Source organism: Rana temporaria, chromosome 5 (genome assembly GCF_905171775.1).
Source record: "Rana temporaria chromosome 5, aRanTem1.1, whole genome shotgun sequence".
NCBI lineage: Eukaryota > Metazoa > Chordata > Amphibia > Anura > Ranidae > Rana > Rana temporaria.
In genome coordinates, this window is record NC_053493.1 from 37,500,520 (window position 1) to 37,521,992 (window position 21,473).

General features: G+C 42.5%; 1 protein-coding gene across 1 annotated transcript in view; it reads left to right on the plus strand.

Annotated features, from left to right (window-relative positions):
• The window catches only part of ZNF804B (zinc finger protein 804B), a 440,396-nt gene extending 419,859 nt beyond the window's left edge, over nucleotides 1–20,537 (plus strand). The window contains exon 4 of the mRNA XM_040352404.1: nucleotides 16,777–20,537. Coding sequence (XP_040208338.1) covers nucleotides 16,777–20,176 — 3,400 coding nt within the window. The 3' untranslated portion in view covers nucleotides 20,177–20,537. The remainder of the gene's footprint in view (nucleotides 1–16,776) is intronic.
• The last annotated feature ends 936 nt before the right edge of the window (nucleotides 20,538–21,473 follow it).

Consider the following 21,473-nt stretch of genomic DNA (forward strand, 5'->3'; position numbering starts at 1 on the left):
AGCATCCAACATTAGTACTACAACAGTGCAAAGATAATTGCCTAAAATGCATAGACTAGACACCTCTACAAGCAAAACAACTGATCTGCTTGCCTGTGGCCATTGAGATTCCCTGGTTCAGTAACACACCATGATAGGTAAGGTGGGCTCCCCAAAAGCTCAGAGTCTAAACATCAGCCAGTTTTCAGCAGAACCAATGGTAAAGATGGATTTTGCTGCAGGCTGTTACCAGGTTGCACCACCATTGCACCACTATTGCACTGCCATGGAGTGCCTGGGAGGCTAGAATTTGGAGACATTACATTAGAAAGTGACTAGAGGATGCTCAGGTCTAGGCAGAGGTTGACAACAGGCAAGGCAGCAGAGGAGTGGTCAGGACAACCCTGGTCAGCAATAGGCCAGACGGCAGAAGAGTGGTTAGTAATATTATCCAGGTCGACTATGGGCAAAACAGCAGAAGCGGGATCAAGACAATCCAGGTTGACAACAGGCAAGACAGCAGAACAGGGGTCAGGTTTAAGTGGAGGTTGTGGACTGGCAAGAGAGTTTAGTCTGACTACTCTCAATCTGAAGTAGGAACACTAGTATAGTATAGTATAGTATAGTATAGCTCTTTAGTACAAAGTAGGGTAGCTAGCAAGAAAACATACTTAAATACCCTTATAAGGTCAAAGCTCTGGAAATCCTGGCAGTTTTCTTCGAGCAGCATTGGAAGTACTAGAAGAGATTATGTGGATGCCATTGAAAGTAGTGGCCGAGATTCTGCAATTGCCTTTGGAAGTACTCTCAAGGATTCTGGAAGTGCTGGCATGGATTCTGGGGGTGCCACTGGAAGTACTGGCAGGGATTCCAGAAGTCCTGGCAGAGGTCCTAGTGGTACTTAAAAGCACTCACTATATAGATGTTTAATTCAATACCTAATGAGGAAAAGAACAAATGGGCAAGGCAGGAGTTATGATGCATCCCTGACTTCATGCTTGCTGTGGTCAATTATACTGCCCTAAATGCCATGCTTTATTAAATCTAACAACATTACCAAGAACACCACACCTAGCAATGTGTGTTCAAAGCAACAGTAGACACAAGTGAACACTGCCCTATATGATACAAAATGAAAAAGGCTGCATTCCATTCATATTCTTTTTGAAATATATATGAGATAAAACCTAAATGCCTGTGAACAAAAACCCTTGATTTACAATCATAACATGCTATTGCCCGCAACTTAAAGTGGTTGGAAAGGCACAAGATTTTTTTAGCTTCATGTCTTCTATGCATGAAGGTAAAAAAAACTTCTGTGAGCAGCATCCTGCCCCAGACCCCAACTAATACCAGCAGCGGTCAATCCATAAGGGGCTCAGGGACACCGCTCTCCTAATCTGCATGCGCCGCCTCCTAATCTGCATGCAAGGCGCTGAACAATTAGATTTTTATGAGTTTTTTTTTAAGCACATGATTAGAGCCTCAGGCTCTAATTGGCTTCACAAAGGTTAGGCTCAGATCGCCAATCAGGAGACGGAGGGGCTTGGCCAAGCTGAGGCTCCTCTGCTTGCTGTGGGTGCACCCGGTTGGAGGGAGGGGCCAAAAGCGCTGGCAGGGGACTCGAGATTAGGAGGATCTTGGCTGCTCTGTGCAAAACCATTACACAGAGCAGGTAAGTATAACATGTTTATTATTTTAAGGAAAAAAAAGGCTTTAACATAACTTTAACACTGGGATGAGCTGGCACCTTTTTTTCTATTGAAAAGCCTGTCGTGTGCAAAACACAACCCAAAAACTCCACCCGGTGCAGGAAAAATGTGCACACACATAAAGGGGTGCAACACAAAACTGTAACGGGTGCAAACGTCAATTGGCCCTCCGAAAAGGGCCCAGCCCTGATCCCCCGGGGCGTTAGGCTCCTGGCAGGGACTGAGGTAATCTGTGGTCCATGCAGCCGAAGCCGACACGGACCCAACATCCTTGGAGGGACTGCCGAGACACAACCCTCCTCGGTGAGGCTCCCCCAAAGGGAGACCCCATGAGAGCAGGCGAACTAAGCCAGAAGGCCATGTCCACCTACTCCCAAGACGTTCAGGGCAGACCCGAGGACCAGCACCCTACTAATCACACTAATTCCCCTGGTCCTAGCCAAAAGGCTCGGCCCTAGAGGCAGGTGTGAAAAGGTGTATTGTGGAGATCAGTGACCATGGTGCCACACGATGAGTGTCCCCACACTTGTGCAATGTATAGCACCCCTGGACTGCCACTCCAGGGGCACTACCTCCACAGGCTTTTCAACGGACCCTGACCCACGGCCCGGACAGTCACAGTCCCCTTCCCCACCTCAACCAGGAAGGATCGGGAGCTACTAGAGGGCTCAGGGTGAGTGCCCCCCTTGCACCTCTTTCGCTCCTTAGCCTAATTATACTCGAGTGGTACTAGCTGCCCTTGCCTCCCCTTAAAGGCAGGGCTGACGTTCCCTCTTGAGAAACTGGCAAAGCAGGGTTAGGAACTGCATCAAATCCAGGCCAGAAGGCCAGGGGCCCGGCCTTTCAGCTTGGACCAAATGCTTTCTCCATCCTCACCAGAATGACACTTCCGGATGGCTCAGACTCGACCAGTGGCCTGCCCCCAGTACTGTCGGGTAGCCCAGCATAGCCCCTGCTGAAACCACCCTTCCAGGTGCTATTACGTTATTGGAGTGCATCCACCCTCCCAACAGAGGTGCTTCAGCACTCCTCTAACAAGTAGTTGAGTAGATGCAATGATAATTGGCAGACTCAGAGACTTCTATAGGTAGACAGCTATACAGTAGAAGGCCTCCAACTGGATAACACTTCTGTATAGGCAGGACCGCTGTTTTCTATGGCATTGGCAACTAATCTTGCAACAGTCACTAACAGTAATTGTACATAACTCTTGGTAACACAGAACAGTCCTTGAATTATCTTACAGTATCTCACTGTAGATCTTCACTCACTGAGCTCCCAGTCTCTCACTAGACTTCCAGATCCCAGTCGTCACCGGATCGCCTGAGTTCTTCCACAGCTATCCCGCTGTATACTCCTCAAGCCTCACACTCCGCTATCCTGATGGGTCCCTGGCTTGGCATTCGCTGTTGCTTTCCAAATTCTTCACCTTTCCCAGCTGGTAAGAAGTCTGCTCAGGTACTTTCTTCAGCTTACTCACAGTAGTCTCCGGTAATAAGGGGGTTGGTCCTTTAGTGGCAACAGCTTCCCCTCTACCACTCCCCAAAACTGGTTCCCCGTCTGGTGGAACCTTTGCAATTCGGTTAGACTCCAACCCTGGTTTTGCAGCCCTGGATAGGCCTCAGGCAGCCCAGCAGCCAGGTGGGATAGGCCTCAAGCTTGCGGCCTAGCAACCCAGGGTGACATAACACACGTCCACCTAGACAGTCATCCAGGTGGCCCTGAACCCTGATCACCTGACTCCACCCATATAAATAGACTCTCCCAGCAGGCCAAAGGACTAAAGAAACCCCCACCAGTTGGCTGAGACACTCCATCCATTCATGATCTGACCTTGCTAAGCCTCTGTCATTCTAATGTCACCAGCCACAGCGCCACCTAGTGACAGAAGATAAAAGGTGCAGCAATTCCAGAATTTAGGGAGGAATCAGTGGATCTTCTATCAATTAACTAGGATAATTACGACCTGGTGAACTAAATTTGTTAGCAACCCTGCCTAAACACCAGGTTGGTACATCATGTTCTGCAATGCACCTGTTTTTGTGCATTTGTGCATAGGGGGGGGGGGGGGGGGGGGGGGTTTGACGTATTAGGCAGGCCAATAATTTTGAATAGGCTGTCAATGCAACTGAGAGACTTTAAAAATAGGACCCGCACGATTTGTGCTGGTATATAATAGTGCGCTATTGCAAAGATCCTTTGCATACACCGTAGATTTGCGTTGGGTTGCAGCTTCAGTAAGATGCATTATAAAGTTTGTCATGTCGATGGGGGCCATTAACTAAAACAAGAGTGCAAAATCTGGTGCATCTCTGCATAGAAACCAATCAATTTCCTGTTTTTTTGTCAAAGCTTAACTGAACAAACTGAAGTTAGATTGGCTTCCATGCACCAAATTCTGAGTGCTCCAGTTTTAGTAAATCTCCCCATTATGTTTGGTTTTCAGCCAGATGGTATCTAGAAGCAGTTGCACTGTATGTCATCCCTTAACTACCATTCTCTCAGTACATTGGTCATAAGTCTTTTATTTGAAGGCATACCAATGATGACTGTATCTCAGGAATAACGAATAACACAAGACTAGTTGTGAAAAGTTTTTGAATAATGTAAACGTGGAGATGGTTTTAAAGGGAGGATTTACAGCTGTTCTCAAGCTCTCAAATCTCAAGATGGCTAGAAAATTTCAATAATGCAAATCAAGGCAGATGACACATTTATTGCTCGGGGTTCTGTGCACACATATGCAGACTGTAATACTGTAGAAAATAATATACAGCAGAGAAGACAGGTGGGAAAGATGAACAATGCCCTTTTTTCAGTTATACAGCTTTTCGTGTATTTTTGAAGAGTGATTTTAAAGCGGAGTTTCGCAAAAAAAAAAATATTAAAGGTCAACAGCTACAAACACTGCAGCTGCTGACTTTTAATAAATGGACACTTACCTGTCCTGGGCGCCCGCGATGTTGGCAGCTGAAGTTGATCTGTCTGTCGGCTCTCAGGTGCTGCCGCCGCCATCTATATATATATATAAAAAAATAAATAAAAATAAATAAAATATAAAAAAATATTATTTTTATAAAAAAAGGGGGGTTGCCATCCAGGGCCCTGGGGACCTCTGGGCCCTTTAATAATAATAATAAATAAATAAATAAATATATATATATATATAAATAAAAAAATATATAAAACAAAGATTTTTCTTTATAAAAAAAATATTTTTTTTATAAAAAAAGGGGGGGTTGTCATCCGGGGCCCTCCCTGGGGATCTCCGGGCCCCTGGGGGACCTCTAAAAAAAAAAACTTTGGCCCTTTGATAAAAAATAAAATAAAAATATATTAAAAAAATATATATTTTTTTATAAAAAAAAAAGGGGGGGGTTGTCATCCGGGGCCCTGGGGATCTCCGGGCCCCTGGGGACCTCTGGACCTCTAAAAAAAAAAAAATACATTTGGCCCTTTAATAAAAAAATAAATACAAATATATTAAAAATATATATATTTTTTGATTAAAAAAAAGGGGGGTTGCCATCTGGGGCCCTGGGGTCCTCCGGGCCCCTTACAGGTGTACTGCCTGTACCCCCCTGATGACGGCTCTGCCCGGAAGTGGATTACACAGGTATCTGCTCCCCCCCCCCTGAAAGGTGCCAAATGTGACACCGGAGAGGGCCATTCACATCTAGGAATTCCGAAGAGGCACAAGGTAAATGTGTAAGGGGGGAACCAATGCGCAAAACCAGCCTGACTGTGAATAATAAAAACTAAACTAAAATTTATAAAAGCAGCAGCCCCTACTAAAATAGTGCTCACGCACCAAAAGACAATGTAAATAGGGGGTAAATAGAGGCGCTTGCCAATTAAAATAAATACTAAATACCAAATAACGCACAGCAACGTAAGAATAGTATTGATTGAATCCAATGTATATGTTTCACTCCTTGTTCCAATACCTTCAAAGCATCTAATTGGAGATGAATTAGGTGGATATAGTGAAAATTAATAATACGAAAATAAGGACTAAAAATAATAATTGATAGTCAGCACAGTAGTAATAATCCAACGGTATCATAAACAGTGATGACGTGAGCAATAAATCCGTGAAAGAAATCCAAAAGAACACACAGTGTAAAATCTGGGTGATAAATAATGTAAAAAGTAACATCAATGATTGTGAATAAATAATGTTCAGATAAAAATATAATATGATGAAAAAAATTATTAATTAAAAAAATGTGGTGATAAATATTAGAGTGTTCCAAGTCAAACTCTACTTGTGGTAAAAAAAGGTTCCAAAAAAGAAAGGTGCAAAAAGACTTATAATAAAGTGCCAATCCAATCCAAACTCTTCCAAAAGAGTGTAAATAGTGTTTTATAATAAATTAAATAAGTGCTGCAGTCCACCGCACGAAATTCCAGTGTAGTTTAGTGCAGATTTGTGAAGATAATTCCAGCCTCTCACCTCAAAACAGGTTAAACCAGCCTGTTAGATGAAATAAAGGATTCCAGCAGTGTACACTCTAAGGGTCCCTCCAAACCGTCCACCAAGGGTAAAGCTCCAGACCACTCACATGGAAGTAAATGCAAGCTCCATAGTGTAATAAGTTCAACACAATTTTAATGATAGTAAAAACAAATATTACACTCACATTTAACAAGGAGCAAAACAGCATGCAGCGAGTGTTTGTGTAATAAGGTAGCAGATCTCCGCTCTCGGCCGCGAGCGGAGATGACGTCACCGACGGCACTTTCCTTCACCTAGAGTTTGACTTGGAACACTCTAATATTTATCACCACATTTTTTTAATTAATACATTTTTTTCATCATATTATATTTTTATCTGAACATTATTTATTCACAATCATTGATGTTACTTTTTACATTATTTATCACCCAGATTTTACACTGTGTGTTCTTTTGGATTTCTTTCACGGATTTATTGCTCACGTCATCACTGTTTATGATACCGTTGGATTATTACTACTGTGCTGACTATCAATTATTATTTTTAGTCCTTATTTTCGTATTATTAATTTTCACTATATCCACCTCATTCATCTCCAATTAGATGCTTTGAAGGTATTGGAACAAGGAGTGAAACATATACATTGGATTCAATCAATACTATTCTTACGTTGCTGTGCGTTATTTGGTATTTAGTATTTATTTTAATTGGCAAGCGCCTCTATTTACCCCCTATTTACAAGGTAAATGTGCCACCCAAAGCAACCAGCAGCTCCTCCGGGGGTAATGCTACACATATATAAAGGAGAGAGAGCCCTGAGCATTAGTCATATCACATATATAAAAGGGAGAGAACCCTTAGCATCAGCCATATCACATATATAAAGGGGAGAGAACCCTGAGCATCAGTCGGATCACATATATAAATGAGAGAGAACCCTGAGCATTAGTCAGATCACATATATAAAGGAGAGAGAACCCTGAGCATCAGTCAGATCACATATATAAAGGAGAGAGATAGAGAGAAAGAGATCCTGAGCATCAGTCATATCACATATTAAGTCAAAGAGGTTTTTCATTAAAGAACGATCACATCACAAACAGAGTAGTGCAAGGTTTCGGAGTGGTGCAGGGCCCCTTGGTCAGGCATGTGAAGATGTGATCACATGCCTGACAAAGGGGTCCTGAGCGGTTCCGAAACAATGCACTACACGGTGTGTAATGTGATCTTTCTTCAATAAAAAAACTGCTTGGACTTAAAACTGCCCCCCCTGCCCCAGAGCACCCAACCCCCCCCATGTTGAGGGCATGCGACATGGTACGGCTCAGGAGGAGAGGAGCTCGCTCATCCCCACTCCTTTCCTGACCGGCCGGGCGATGTGCTTGGATACGGGTCTGGTATGGATTGTGGGGGGACCCCCATGCAGTTTTTTCAGCGTAGCGGGTTCTCCTTGCAATCCATACCAGACCTAAGGGCCTGGTATGCCCCTGGGGGGGAACCCATGCCGGTTTTTTATTTAAAATTTGGCGTGGAGTACCCCCTCATGATTCATACCAAACACTGCGGCTAGAATTGGCGGGAATCCAAGTCGGATCCCCGTCGTTTCTATGACGCGCTCGCTGGAATGTGCTTTTTCTATTCCAGCGAGTGCGAGATGTCGGCACCATGTCGCCGAGAATCAGCGTGATGCCGTCGTGCTGGAAACAAATTCTCAGCGACAGGTATTGTATCTGTGAATCACCAGCCTACTCTGAGACACTCCCAGCCCACACAGATAAAAAAAACAGCTTTTACCTAGGCCTACATAAATTTACCTGCACTACAGAAAAAAATCTCACTCTAGCATAGGGTGAACAGACATCCCTGGTTTCCGGGACAGTCCCCAGATTGAGGACACTGTCCTCGGACCAAGTCTCTCACCGGTTTTGTCCCCGGATTGGATTTGAACAGGGGCTGGGGCAATTTAAAAGACCGTCAGTGCAGAATAAAAAAAAATATCTAAATTACACACCCCCGAACCGCCGCTTATACTAGCTTAGGGGGGTGTATTTTTTTCTGATGATCATGTGCTGGTCGAAGCAGAGGGAATATTTCTTCAGTTTCGGGTGCATGCCCATTCAGCTCCGCTCGCATGTTCTTCTGCCTTGGCTCAAATCCCGGCCAGCCACCTGCCTGCCTATCTCCTTGCCTTGCCTGGAGGAGTGATCTTCCTCCGCTCCCCACCCTGTAGTAGCCGGGGCCCGAAGAGTAAGACTTGACAGGCTGTGAGGCGGGTGGTGGCGGGAACAGGCATAGAGTCGCTGATTGCCGCCATTACTAGTAAAAAAAAATATGTCCCCGGATTTCATTTAAAAAATATGGTCACCTTACTCTAGCACTTTCCCTGGGTAGAGGGTGCTACAATTATAAGGGAAGGTAGGCACTCAAAAGGGCTTCCACAGAAGTATACTGATCATAAAGTTGGTTTATTACACCAGTGGGCTTGAGAAACGCAGGCCGTGGCCCACTGAAAGCATACACATACATACATGCAGACACACTGTAAGGCCTCATACACACGACCGAGTTTCTCGGCAAAAAACAGCAAGAAGCTTGCTGGGTTTTTTTTTTGCCTAGGAAACCGGTCGTGTGTACACTTTTCAACGAGGAAACCGTTGAGGATCTCGTCGAGAAAGCATGTCTTCTTTTTCCTCAACGTGAATGGGAATATTTGGTTCGCCGACATCCTCGGCGGCTTCACAAGGAACTCGACGAGCAAAACGATGTGTTTCGCCCGTCGAGTTCCCGTCGAGTTCCCCGGACGTGTGTACGAGGCTTCAGATATATGTAGGCACACACAAATATATGTACATTATACAGTTCAACCCCTTTAAGAGGGGGATATTGTATTTATAGATAATAATTGCTTTTCTTCAACAGTCATAATTCAAATTTCCCTTTGAACTTTCAAGAATATCCTTCGGCAGATGAAGTGTGATTGTCTTCATATTAAACAAACACTTCTTGACACTTGTTATATGGTAGCTAATAACACTGATGGGTCCTCCTCCTTACCAATAATGACTCATAGAGGAGCCACTTATAATGGTGACCCTTGTAATAACACTAATTACCTGCCTGTATTCATTCATGTCTTGACAGATGTTCTGATCACACAACAACATTTGTTTTTCAGCATTCTCAGATGTATTTATAATTACATGTCAAGTTTAACAATGATTGGCACAGAATTACTGTTCTTAATGATTGTTTTATAATTACTTGACTCTTTGAACTAGCATGAAGTACAAACCCAAGGTACACCTGTGTGTACATTCAGCTCTGATACTTAAGTATCCTAAGTAACTTGAAACCCAACTTCATACAAAACTTTTTTTTTTTTTCATTTTAGTTTTGAAATATTGCAAAAGGGATGGAAACTGTTTACCTTTATTTTCTGATTGTGTCCTACCGTTCCTACCAGGAAGCTGTCACTGTTCTTGGCCAATAATAAGATGCAGAGGCAATCCCTGCCGTTCAGCCGCACGTATACACAAGGCCCACTTATGACTGGCCAAAGACAGTGACAGCTCCCTGGTGGGATTGCTCAGGTGGGTTCGGACTAGGACCCAAACATACCTGAGCTCATCCCTATTTGGGAGGTTTGTCATCACATCCTATTTACTTGACTGAGTCGAACAGGAAATGATGGGAAATTTCTCTACTACCTGTCCATTTGATGATGTCAGACAGAACGGGAAATGAGAAGAAATCTTTCCATTTCCTGTCCATTTGAGGACAGAACAGGAAATGAGGGCAATATTGTCCACTGCCTGTATTTTTGTGTTTCACACAGATAGGTACATGAGGGGAAGTCCCTCCACTTCCTGTATATTTAATGGATGTCAGACAGAACAGAAAATGAGGGGTCATCTCTTCACTTCCTGTCTGAGGACAGAACAGAAAATGAGGGGTAATCTCTTCACTTCCTGTCTGAGGACAGAACAGAAAATGAGGGGTCATCTCTTCACTTCCTGTCTGAGGACAGAACAGAAAATGAGGGGTCATGTCTTCACTTCCTGTCTGAGGACAGAACAGAAAATGAGGGGTCATCTCTTCACTTCCTGTCTGAGGACAGAACAGAAAATGAGGGGTCACCTCTTCACTTCCTGTCTGAGGACAGAACAGAAAATTAGGGGTCATCTCTTCACTTCCTGTCTGAGGACAGAACTGAAAGTAGGAGGAACTCAGTGGTAACACAGGCAAGTAAAAAAAACACATTTCCAATTGGAAAGGAAAGTTTAAAACCTCTGTCAGGGTTGTATTGCTGTCTGTGTCCCCAGATGGCAATACAATGTTTGAATCACAGATTAGGAAATGAGGGGAGCTCACCTCAAAGGGGACACAGATGTTTTTTGTATGACAGAAAACTCTTAGCAGTACATAGACAGCATTTAAAAGTGGACAGGAATTGTAACCCCTACCTGCTTTATCCAAAACGTTAAAAAAATATTTTCACTGGAGTTAAGTTTTATGTACTTCTAAATTTTCCTTTCAACCACTTCAATACAAGGCACCTCCCCCCCCCCTTCCTGCCCAAGCCATTTTTTAGCACTGTCAAATTTTGAATGACAATTGCTCGGTCATGCAACACTGTAGCCAAATGAAATGTTTATCATTTTTTCCCCACAAACAGAGCTTTCTTTTGGTGGTATTTGATCACCTCTGCGGTTTTTATTGTGCTATAAACAAAAGAGGGACAAGTTTGAAAAAAACAATATTTTTTTACTTTTTGCTACAATAAATATATATATATATATATATATATATGTTAAACAATTTTTTTTCTCAGTTTAAGCCGATACGTATTTTTCGACATATTTTGGGTAAAAAATCACAATAAGCGAATATTGATTGGTTTGCGCAAAAGTTATAGCAGCTACAAAATAGGAAATAGATTTATAGCATTTTTATTATTTTTTTTTTTTGTTACTAGTAATAGTGGCGATCTGCGATTTTTATCATGACTGCGATAGATATTGTGGCAGACTCATCGGACACTTTTGACACATTTTTGGGACCATTCACATTTATACAGCGATCCGTGCTATAAAAATGCACATATTGCTGTATAAATATGACTGACAGGGAAGGGGTTAACACTAGGGGGCGATCAAGGGGTTAATGTGTTTCCTAGGGAGTGATTCTTACTGTCGAGGGAGGGGACTGACAGGGGTAGGTGACCGATTGGTGTCCCTATGTACAAGGGACACTCCTTCGGTCTCCTCTCCCTGATAGGACGTGGATCCACGGTCCTGCTCAGTTACTGGGCAATCGCGGGTGACCGGCGGACATCGCGGCCGCCGGGCATGTGCATCGGGTTCCCAGTGACGCGGCAGGCGCGCGCCCCCTAGTGGCTCGGGAAGGCGCAATGTCATATGAAGTCTGCCCAAAACAAGAGGCTCATCGTCCTGCCATCATATGACGGTGGACAGTGGGCTACTGGTTAAACAACACCTACTTTAGCACCAACTATTTTTATTATGGGGACGTTTAAACTGGTGAGAGTAGATTGCTAGGGTCCCTTGTAATCCAGTTACTTATTCCGGTATTGAAATCAATGGACACCGCGGCTATACCGCTGGCAAAGCGCTGCTGGGGGGTTAAAAGTGCCCTACTAGCGATCGACTACCCCCGCAAATACGACGGTAAAGCACCGCTAAAAATACGCAATGGGGCAAGACTCCCGCGGGAGTCTATACCCCGGAAGTGGTGCAAATACCTGTATTATACAGGTATCTGCACCCCCTCCCCCCTGAAAGGTGCCAAATGTGACACCGGAGGGGGTGGAGGGTTCCGCAAAGCGGAGGTTCACTTTTGGGTGAACCTCCGCTTTAATTTCACAAGCTATTATTTGACTCACAGTGTACAAAAGAAATTATGTCAAAGGGTATGAATGCAAATAGAAATACTGAGAACTCAGTACTATGGCACAAACCCAAACATATTTCAGACAGAAGAACATGCAATAACAATGATATTAGGTCAGGAGCCAGGGTAGGCGAATGGTCAAATTCCAATGTCAAAGCAACAACAATTTAAAAAGTATAGAGGACATCAGTTGGGTAAACATCTTTTTCAGTCCATCAAAGTATGACGGCATATTTTGTCAAACAAAACCATTTTACCTTTCCTTAGAGCATAGAAAATGTATTCTAATATATTTTTAGTGTATCTAAAGTCAAAACTTTTTTGTTTTGGTTTTGGATAAATTGGTGGTTAGAGCCCCTATCAGATTTTTATTTTTGTCTGTGTCCCAGCCGGTTAGATTCAACCCTCTTTTGTTCCCAGCGTGAGTCAGGAAGGTCTTGTCTTGCAAGTCCGCACCCAGAACACAGTGCTGTATACTGTATGTAGCCTCAGCTACAAACAGCTTATACAGAACACCCAGCAGCCCACACATGTTAGTCAGGGAAATTGTGTGTTTGGGCCAGCTTGACCCGAATGAACTGTAAAGCTGGAGATCAGTTTTAATGGATATGTAAACGTTAGTTTCTTTTTTTTTTTTAAACAAACATGCCATACTTTTCTCCTATGTGCAGTTGATTTTGCACAGAGTGGCCCTGATTCTCCTCTTCTGGGATCGCTCAGCGGCGCTCCTGGCTCCTCCTCTTTTCGAGTTCCACGTCCTCCTTACCAATAATTAGAATTACTCATTGAGGAGCCACTTATAATGGTGACCCTTGTAATAACACTAATTACCTGCCTGTATTCATTCATGTCTTGACCGATGTTCTGATCACACAACGGCATTTGTTTTTCAGCATTCTCAGATGTATTTATAATTACATGTCAAGTTTAACAATGATTGACACAGAATTCCTGTTCCTAATGATTGTTTTATAATTACTTGACTCTTTGAACTAGCATGAAGTACAAACCCAATGTACACCTGTGTGTACATTCAGCTCTGATACTTAAGTATCCTAAGTAACTTGAAACCCAACTTCATACAAAACTTATTTTTTTCATTTTAGTTTTGAAATATTGCAAAAGGGCTGGAAACTGTGTACCTTTATTTTCTGATTGTGTCCCTTCTTGGGAGTAGAGATGCTGATTTGATCCTACCGTTCCTACCAGGAAGCTGTCACTGTTCTTGGCCAATCATAAGATGCAGAGGCAATCCCTGCTGTTCAGCCGCACGTATACACAAGGCCCACTTATGACTGGCCAAGGACAGTGACAGCTCCCTAATTGGATTGCTCAGGTGGGTTTCGACTAGGACCCAAACATACCTGAGCTCATCCCTATTTGGGAGGTTTGTCATCACATCCTGTCTACTTGACTGGGCTGAGCAGGAAATGATGGGAAATTTCTCTACTACCTGTCTATTTTATGATGTCAGACAGAACAGGAAATGAGAAGAAATCTTTCTATTTCCTGTATATTTGAGGACAGAACCGGAAATGAGAAGAAATCTTTCTATTTCCTGTATATTTGAGGACAGAACAGGAAATGAGAAGACATCTTTCTATTTCCTGTATATTTGAGGACAGAACAGGAAATTAGGGAAATATTCCCCCACTGCCTGTATTTTTGATGCATATCAGACAGATAGGTAAATTAGGGGAAGTCACTCCACTTCCTGGATGTCAGACAGAACAGAAAATGAGGGGTCATCTCTTCACTTCCTGTCTGAGGACAGAACAGAAAATGAGGGGTCATCTCTTCACTTCCTGTCTGAGGACAGAACAGAAAATTAGGGGTAATCTCTTCACTTCCTGTCTGAGGACAGAACAGAAAGTAGGAGGAACTCTCCTCAGTGGTAACACAGGCAAGTAATAAAAACATATTTCCAATTGGAAAGGAAAGTTTACAACCTCTGTCAGGGTTGTATTGCTGTCCCCATATGGCAATACAATGTTTGAATCACAGATTAGGAAATGAGGGGAGCTCACCTCAAAGGGGACACAGATGTTTTTTGTATGACAGAAAAATCTTAGCAGTACATAGAGAGCATTTAAAAGTGGACAGCTTACCTGCTTTATCCAAAACGTTAAAAAAATATTTTTCACTGGAGTTAAGTTTTATGTACTGTATTTATTGGCGTATAACACTCACTTTTTTACCGTGAAAATAGAGGGTAAACTGTGTCTGTGTGTTATACGCAGGGGGCTGTGGAAAGTTTCTTACTTAAACTTCCCTCTCAAAGTTACGGTGCGTGTTATACGTCTGTGCGTGTTATACGCCGATAAATACGGTACTTCTAAATTTTCCTTTTAACAACTTCAATACAAGGCACCTTCACCCCCTTCCTGCCCAAGCCATTTTTCAGCGCTGTCAAATTTTGAATGACAATTTTTACATTTTTTTCCTCAGTTTAGGCCGATATGTATTTTTCTACATATTTTTGGTAAAAAAAAAATCGCAGTAAGCGTATATTGATTGGTTTGCGCAAAAGTTATAGCGGCTACAAAATAGGGGATAGATTTATAACATTTTTATTATTTATTTATTTTTTACTAGTAATGGTGGCGATCTGCGATTTTTATCGTGACTGCGATATTGCGGCGGACACATTGGACACTTTTGACACATTTTTGGGACCATTCATATTTATACTGCGATCCGTGCTATAAAAATGCAATGATTGCTGTATAAATATAACTGGCAGGGAAGGGGTTAACACTAGGGGACGATAAAGGGGTAAATGTGTTCCCTAGGGAGTGATTCTTACTGTGGGGGGAGGGGACTGACAGGGGTAGGTGACCGATCGGTGTCCCTATGTACAAGGGACACACCATCGATCTCCACTCCCTGACAGGACATGGATCTGTGTGTTCACACACACATATCCACGGTCCTGCTCAGTTACTGGGCAATCGCGGTTGACCAGCGGACATCGCGGCCGCCGGGCATGCGCATCGGGTTCCCAGTGACGCGATGGGCGTGCGCCACCTAGTGGCTCGGGAAGGCGCAATGTCATATGACGTCCGCCCAAAACAAGAGGCTCATCGTCCTGCCATCATATGACGGTGGACAGTGGGCTACTGGTTAAACAACACCTACTTTAGCACCAACTATTTTCATTATGGGGACGTTTAAACTGGTGAGAGTAGATTGCTAGGGTCCCTTGTAATCCAGTTACTTATTCCGGTATTGAAATCAATGGGCACTGCGGCTATACCGCCAGAAAAGTGCTGCTGGTGGCTAACAGCGCCCTGCTAGTGGCCGAATACCCCTGCAAATACGACGGTAAAGCGCCGCTAAAAATAGCGGCGCTTTATCACAGACGCCCCAGTGCCCCAGTGCCCTTTAACATGCCACCTTGCCTTGAAATACCTGTTTATCACTCTGAAATGAAAGGAAACTAGATGCTTAGAAAGACTTTAATTTCACAAGCTTTTATTTGACTCACAGTGTACAAAAGAAATTATGTCAAAGGGTATGAATGCAAATGGAAATACTGAGAACTCAGTACTATGGCACAAAACCAAACATATTGCAGACAGAAGAGCATGTGATAACAACGATATTAGGTCAGGAGCCAGGGTAGGCGAATGGTCAAATTCCAAAGTCAAAGCAACAACAATTTAAAAAGTATAGAGGACATCAGTTGGGTAAACATCTTTTTTTAGTCCATCAAAGTATGATGGCATATTTTGTCAAACAAAACCATTTTACCTTTCCTTAGAGCATAGAAAATGTATTCTAATATATTTTTAGTTTATCTGAAGTCAAAACTTTTTTGTTTTGGTTTTGGATAAATTGGTGGTTAGAGCCCCTATCAGATTTTTTTTTTGTCTGTGTCCCAGCTGGTTAGATTTGATCCTCTTTTGTTCCCAGCGTGAGTCAGGAAGGTCTTGTCTTGCAAGTCCGCACCCAGAACACAGTGCTGTATACTGTATGTAGCCTCAGCTACAAACAGCTTATACAGAACTCCCAGCAGCCCACACATGTTAGTCAGGGAAATTGTGTGTTTGGGCCAGCTTGACCCGAATGAACTATTTAAACTGAAACTAAAGCTGGAGATCAGTTTTAATGGATATGTAAACGTTTTGGTAGTTTCTTTTTTTTTTAAAACAAACATGTCATACTTACCTCATATGTGCAGTTGATTTTGCACAGAGTGGCCCTGATTCTCCTCTTCTGGGATCGCTCAGCGGCGCTCCTGGCTCCTCCTCTTCTTGAGTGCCACATCGGAGAAGCACTCTCGCTTGGGACACTCATGCGGGTGTGCTCCAGTGTCATGCTGCTGCTGCGTCCATTGACACAAACAGCAGGACTCCCCCCCGACTCCCGCATCATTGAATTTGATTGACAGCAGCGGAAGCCAATGGCTGCACTGCTATCAATCTATCCAATCAGGACCAGAGACACCAGCTGGAGCCGGTGTGCTCATCCCCGGCGCAGGAACGATCGGACTCAGGGGGGCTGGTGCACTACAAGAGGTTTTTCACCTCAATGCATAGAATGCATTGAGGTGAAAAAACACAAGGGTTTACAACCATTTTAAATTATAACATTTTATCAGTGCAGCACCTGAAATTTTTGATATAATTTGGTATGCAGAATGTGTGATTAACGTTATTATTATACTGTAATTTTAGTAACATAACAGCATCCTTTCTTTCTTCTCTTTCCAGTGTTGCAGATGAGGGGCCAATATTTAAAGCACCCAGATTAAAGGGACCACAGGAAGATATTGGTTCAAACAGAGATGACAGAACAGCAAGCTCAAGATGTGTAGTCATGTGCAGCAGAGATGCTATCACCAGCAATGTTGAGGAGCCTAAGCAAGACGTCTTAAATGACCGAGAGGTGCTGAAAAACAGCAGCTGCTGCTACACGGGAAATCAAACCCAGCAGCCTCCCTCAAACAGCAGCAATGTCAACAGCAGAGCAGGAGTCTCTTTCTGCTTCTCGAAGAAAGCGTTACTTAAACTGGATTCGTCAGCCTCTGTTTTCAATGAGAGCACTGAAGAAGCAAATGAATGCAGCCAATTTTTCCACCACAAAGAGAAGCAAATGTCTGTAAGCTTTAGACACTATGCACATGTCAGTGAGACGGCAGTGGAAAACAGCTCTTCTTCTCAGCAAGATGAAACGGGCACGTCCCTGGCAGACAACGCGGCTGAAAATGCAGAGAAGTTTAAGGATGACAAAGCCAGTCAGGAAAACACAAAGGAACAGAGCGAGATTGCCCAATCAAACATAACAGCTGAAATGCAATCTCCAGACACCACTTGCACAGATCAACCGAGTCCAAAAGAAGTTAATGTGACTTCAGAGACTGAGATCACTTCCAAAACTCAAACTGAAGTCCATTGCCAAGCTGAGAGCTCAGAACAAGAGACTTGTTCCAACAAGCACACAGTCGCGGATGCAATATTACTCGAGCATTTGTCCAATTTGCTTACTCAAAAACATGGCGAGACAGAAGGAGGTTGCAATGAGGGAAACTCAATGGCATCCAATGATGCTGCTCCAAACTCTACTGAATGCCCAACGCACTCATTAGGTGAATCTTTAAATACTAATACTCAAGCCAAAGCACTATCTTTTCTTAGTGTTTTGAGCAAAGATGGCAATACAATCCTCCAATGGCCCACAGAACTTGTTTTGTTTACAAAAACTCAGCCTTCAATATCTTATGCTTGCAACCCCTTATATTTTGATTTTAAATGCTCTCAAAAAAATAAAAGCAGGACATCAAAAGAAAGAGTGGCACAGAGTAATGAGCAAAATTATGAGAGTAAAAATGACTGCAGAACCTCAGGAACCAACACCGAAAAAGGAACGGAAAATGATGACTGGATGCCAAAGAGACAAAAAGTTCACTTGGAGGATAGGTCAGAAAAACAAATGGAATTTTCAGAAAATTATGAAATGGCAACAGAGGTTACGCACAAAGCCAAGTTCAGTAACTTTCAAGATTATAGACCTCAAAAATCTACTGATTTGAGTCATCCACAAAACTGTTTAGTTAGAGAAAGCCACCATTCGAGAAGACGGAGAAGACAGTCAGATTATAGCAGTTCTTCAAAAAACATGCCTTCAAAAATGGAGTTGAAAAGAAAGAGGTTTGTGCATGAGGACCAGTTGGACTTTAAGAACAAATGGAACACCTCGGATAAAACGAGGAAAAGAAAACAGCGCAGTCGGTATGAAAGTGACCTTAGTTGGGAAAGCAGTGATGGTAATAAAGATTCTGATAGCGATATAAGTTCAAGCGTATCTGCAAAGTCATCCCTTTCACGCATGTCTTCTTCTAGTTCTTCCATGAGCAGTAGTTCAACATGTAGGCATGAAGGAGTTGTGGGCAGAACTTCAACTTATGTAGCTGCTTTAGAGAGAGAAAGCTATACAGACATAAAGCACAACAGTGATATGTCTTCAGAAAGTGACTGTAATTCTGAAGTTGGACAGCAATTAAAATGTAGATGCAAAAATGAAAAGCACAAAACATCTGGTGAGACATCCAGGCATGGAAATGGAGAGAACCGTGTTTGTTCTAAGCATTGCAAGAGTAGAAATCGGTCTTGGAAAACATTGGATGATGTAGGAAAAGAGTCTAAGGTGAACAGATCGCATTCTGTACAAGAGGTTAGCAATGAAAGCTCCAACATTGTAGACTCAAGAACCATTACTCCTAGTGCTTCCCTAAAAGAAACAATTTCTCCATCACATTTCCTCAAACGTCCACATAATACAGAAAATGATAATAATAGTGATATAAATGAGTGCTTGTATAACAGTTATTTTCCAGATATACCTCTTTCCTTGAACTGTACGAATAGTACTTCAGAAAACACAGTACAACATACAATAGTGAAAAAGACATTCATTTCAGAGTTTCTTTCAGAGGATGAACAATCTTCAAAGCAAGCAGTGGATGATAATATCAATCATGGTATAGGATTGAATAAGCCCTCTCATAATTTCTTTGATGTAAGCTTTCCTCCAGAGGATCCCAGTAATATACCCCTCCCTTTGCATGATGCTATAACAACTTACACCAACAATGGTACAGATCCCGTACTGGAAATTTTGGTAGACAATACTGAATCCAAAGGCTCACAAACTTATAACGTCACTTTAACTGCAAATACTGATAATTCCCCTTTGGATGATATAAATCTCATGGAAACAGAATGCAGAATGGACGTTCCTGTTGAGGAACCCCAAGGACAATTGTTTAGCCAAGTGCAAACTTTTATGCAAAGCCCTGACCCAGTTCACCTTAACTTCTCTTGTGGGTTGCCCTCTGTACGATATACTGCTGGAACTGGTTCACTCAACACCAAAGAAGAACAAAAGAGACCGGGACCTCCAGATATACCTATGAGGCTGGGTCCTGTAGAAGGCAATTTTAAATGCTTTTATGAGAGCACTATGCAGGATTATAGACAAATAGACCATAATCGAAGGTTCCACCATAAGTCATCACCTCCTTCTTCAGCACAACAACCCATAACATTTTCACCTGATGAAGTTGACAAATATAAACTATTGCAACTCCAGGCACAACAGCATATGCAGAAACAGCTGCTGACAAAGCATTTTAAAGCTCTGCCAGCCAATGGTTCTCCTGCTTTTTCAAATGCACAAACTGTTCAACCAGTCTCTGTCCAACCCCACCCATCCATCACCACCATCCACCATGCCTTTATGCAGCGCTATGCTGTCACAGCCGCCATGCATTCCCATGTCAGCCACTTTCCAATGCCACATCTGAATCCTTTGCCTCAGTCACAGTTTACCCCCATGCATCTTTCTTCCTTAACACCAACCATTATTCCCACACATCCGCAGCTTATAGCTGGACATCCTTTGGCCCATCCACTTCATCTGGTATCATCAGCTGCTATCCACCCCGCTCATTTGACTATTCAAGCAATTCCGCATGCCACCCTCATCCCAACCTTCCTTACACCCCATCCTAACACAGGAATGCACCCTTCATTACAACTGCACCCTTTCATCCACCCATTGTTCCAAGGGCAAGACTTTCACCATCATTCTGGACCTAGTTACCCCCATTAATATTTGCTACAATTAACTATACTGGTAACCTAGAGTATATTACATTAGGGATTAATTTCTGTTAGTTAAGTTGTTTTTATTTTATTTTTATCTCACCCAAACACCCAATAAACTTTCTTTTTTATATTACTCATTATTTTTTAGAACATTTTTAACAATGACTGTTTTAAGTTGAATTCATACCAACCTAGTTTCAAGAGTTACAGAATTTATGTTTATTGTACTGCTTGATTGTCCATTTGATATGGTATATGATGTGAATTTACTATGATGAAAATGCAATTATTTTTAATAAAACATAAAAAGTTATTGAGATGTCTACAGGACAACACAGAAAAGTAAAAATTATTTCTCAACCAAATTTGTCTCAGTTTTACTTCACTGACATTTATTAGATTTTTTAAACTGATCTCTGCCTGAAAATGCTAGTTGCTTGTCAGCCAGAAGTTCTATCGAAGCCACATAATGAAACATGGCAGGCAGAAAAAGAACATTTTTAGAGGTGAAGCTGAACTCGGGGGCAGTGCTGGGACAAGGCCATTTGGTGCCCAGGGCGAAGATTGCAAACTGCGCCCCCCCCCCCATTTTTAAGAAAGAATCAATGTAGTTTCAAAACAAGAACCAAAGAACCTCTTTTAGCACATTGGGACTTTGGTGTTTGACTAAATTTATAAAATGCAGCATGAGGGGGTTAATGTATTGGCACTGGTTTCTGATACATTAGCGACCAGCAGTGCCGAAACAAGGTGCCCAGGACGAACATGCCAAACTGCGCCCCCCGAGTTGTGTATGGGTTAAATGCTCATTAATGCCTAGTACACATGATGAGAACATTGGATGAAAACAAGTGCATTTGGAGCGATTGTCTGATAATTAGTATACAGCTTTCAAGAGCTGTTTACGACAGTGAAAATATCACAAAATAAGCACAAAGAAATTCTTCTAAGATAACAGAACTAATGATTTTAATGTAGTTAGAATACAACTTCAGAAATTATGTTTTGTGTCTAATAAGAATTTTTGTAACTTTAGTAACCTATTTGTTTTCCATATGAAACCAGCATGGAAAACAAAATTGTCTAATATTCTCATTGTGTGTATGGGCCTTTTATTCTAGGAGCAGAGGAAAACCACCTAAACTGGCAAACATGCATAGGTTATATTTCATTCAGCCAAATACCAAGGCTGGGTTCACACTAGTGCAAATTATATGTGGGATTCCCCACTTCCAAGTCACATGTCATGAGATTGTGGCCGGCTCTCTATGGAGCCGGTTCACACAGCTCCGGGACAGCTG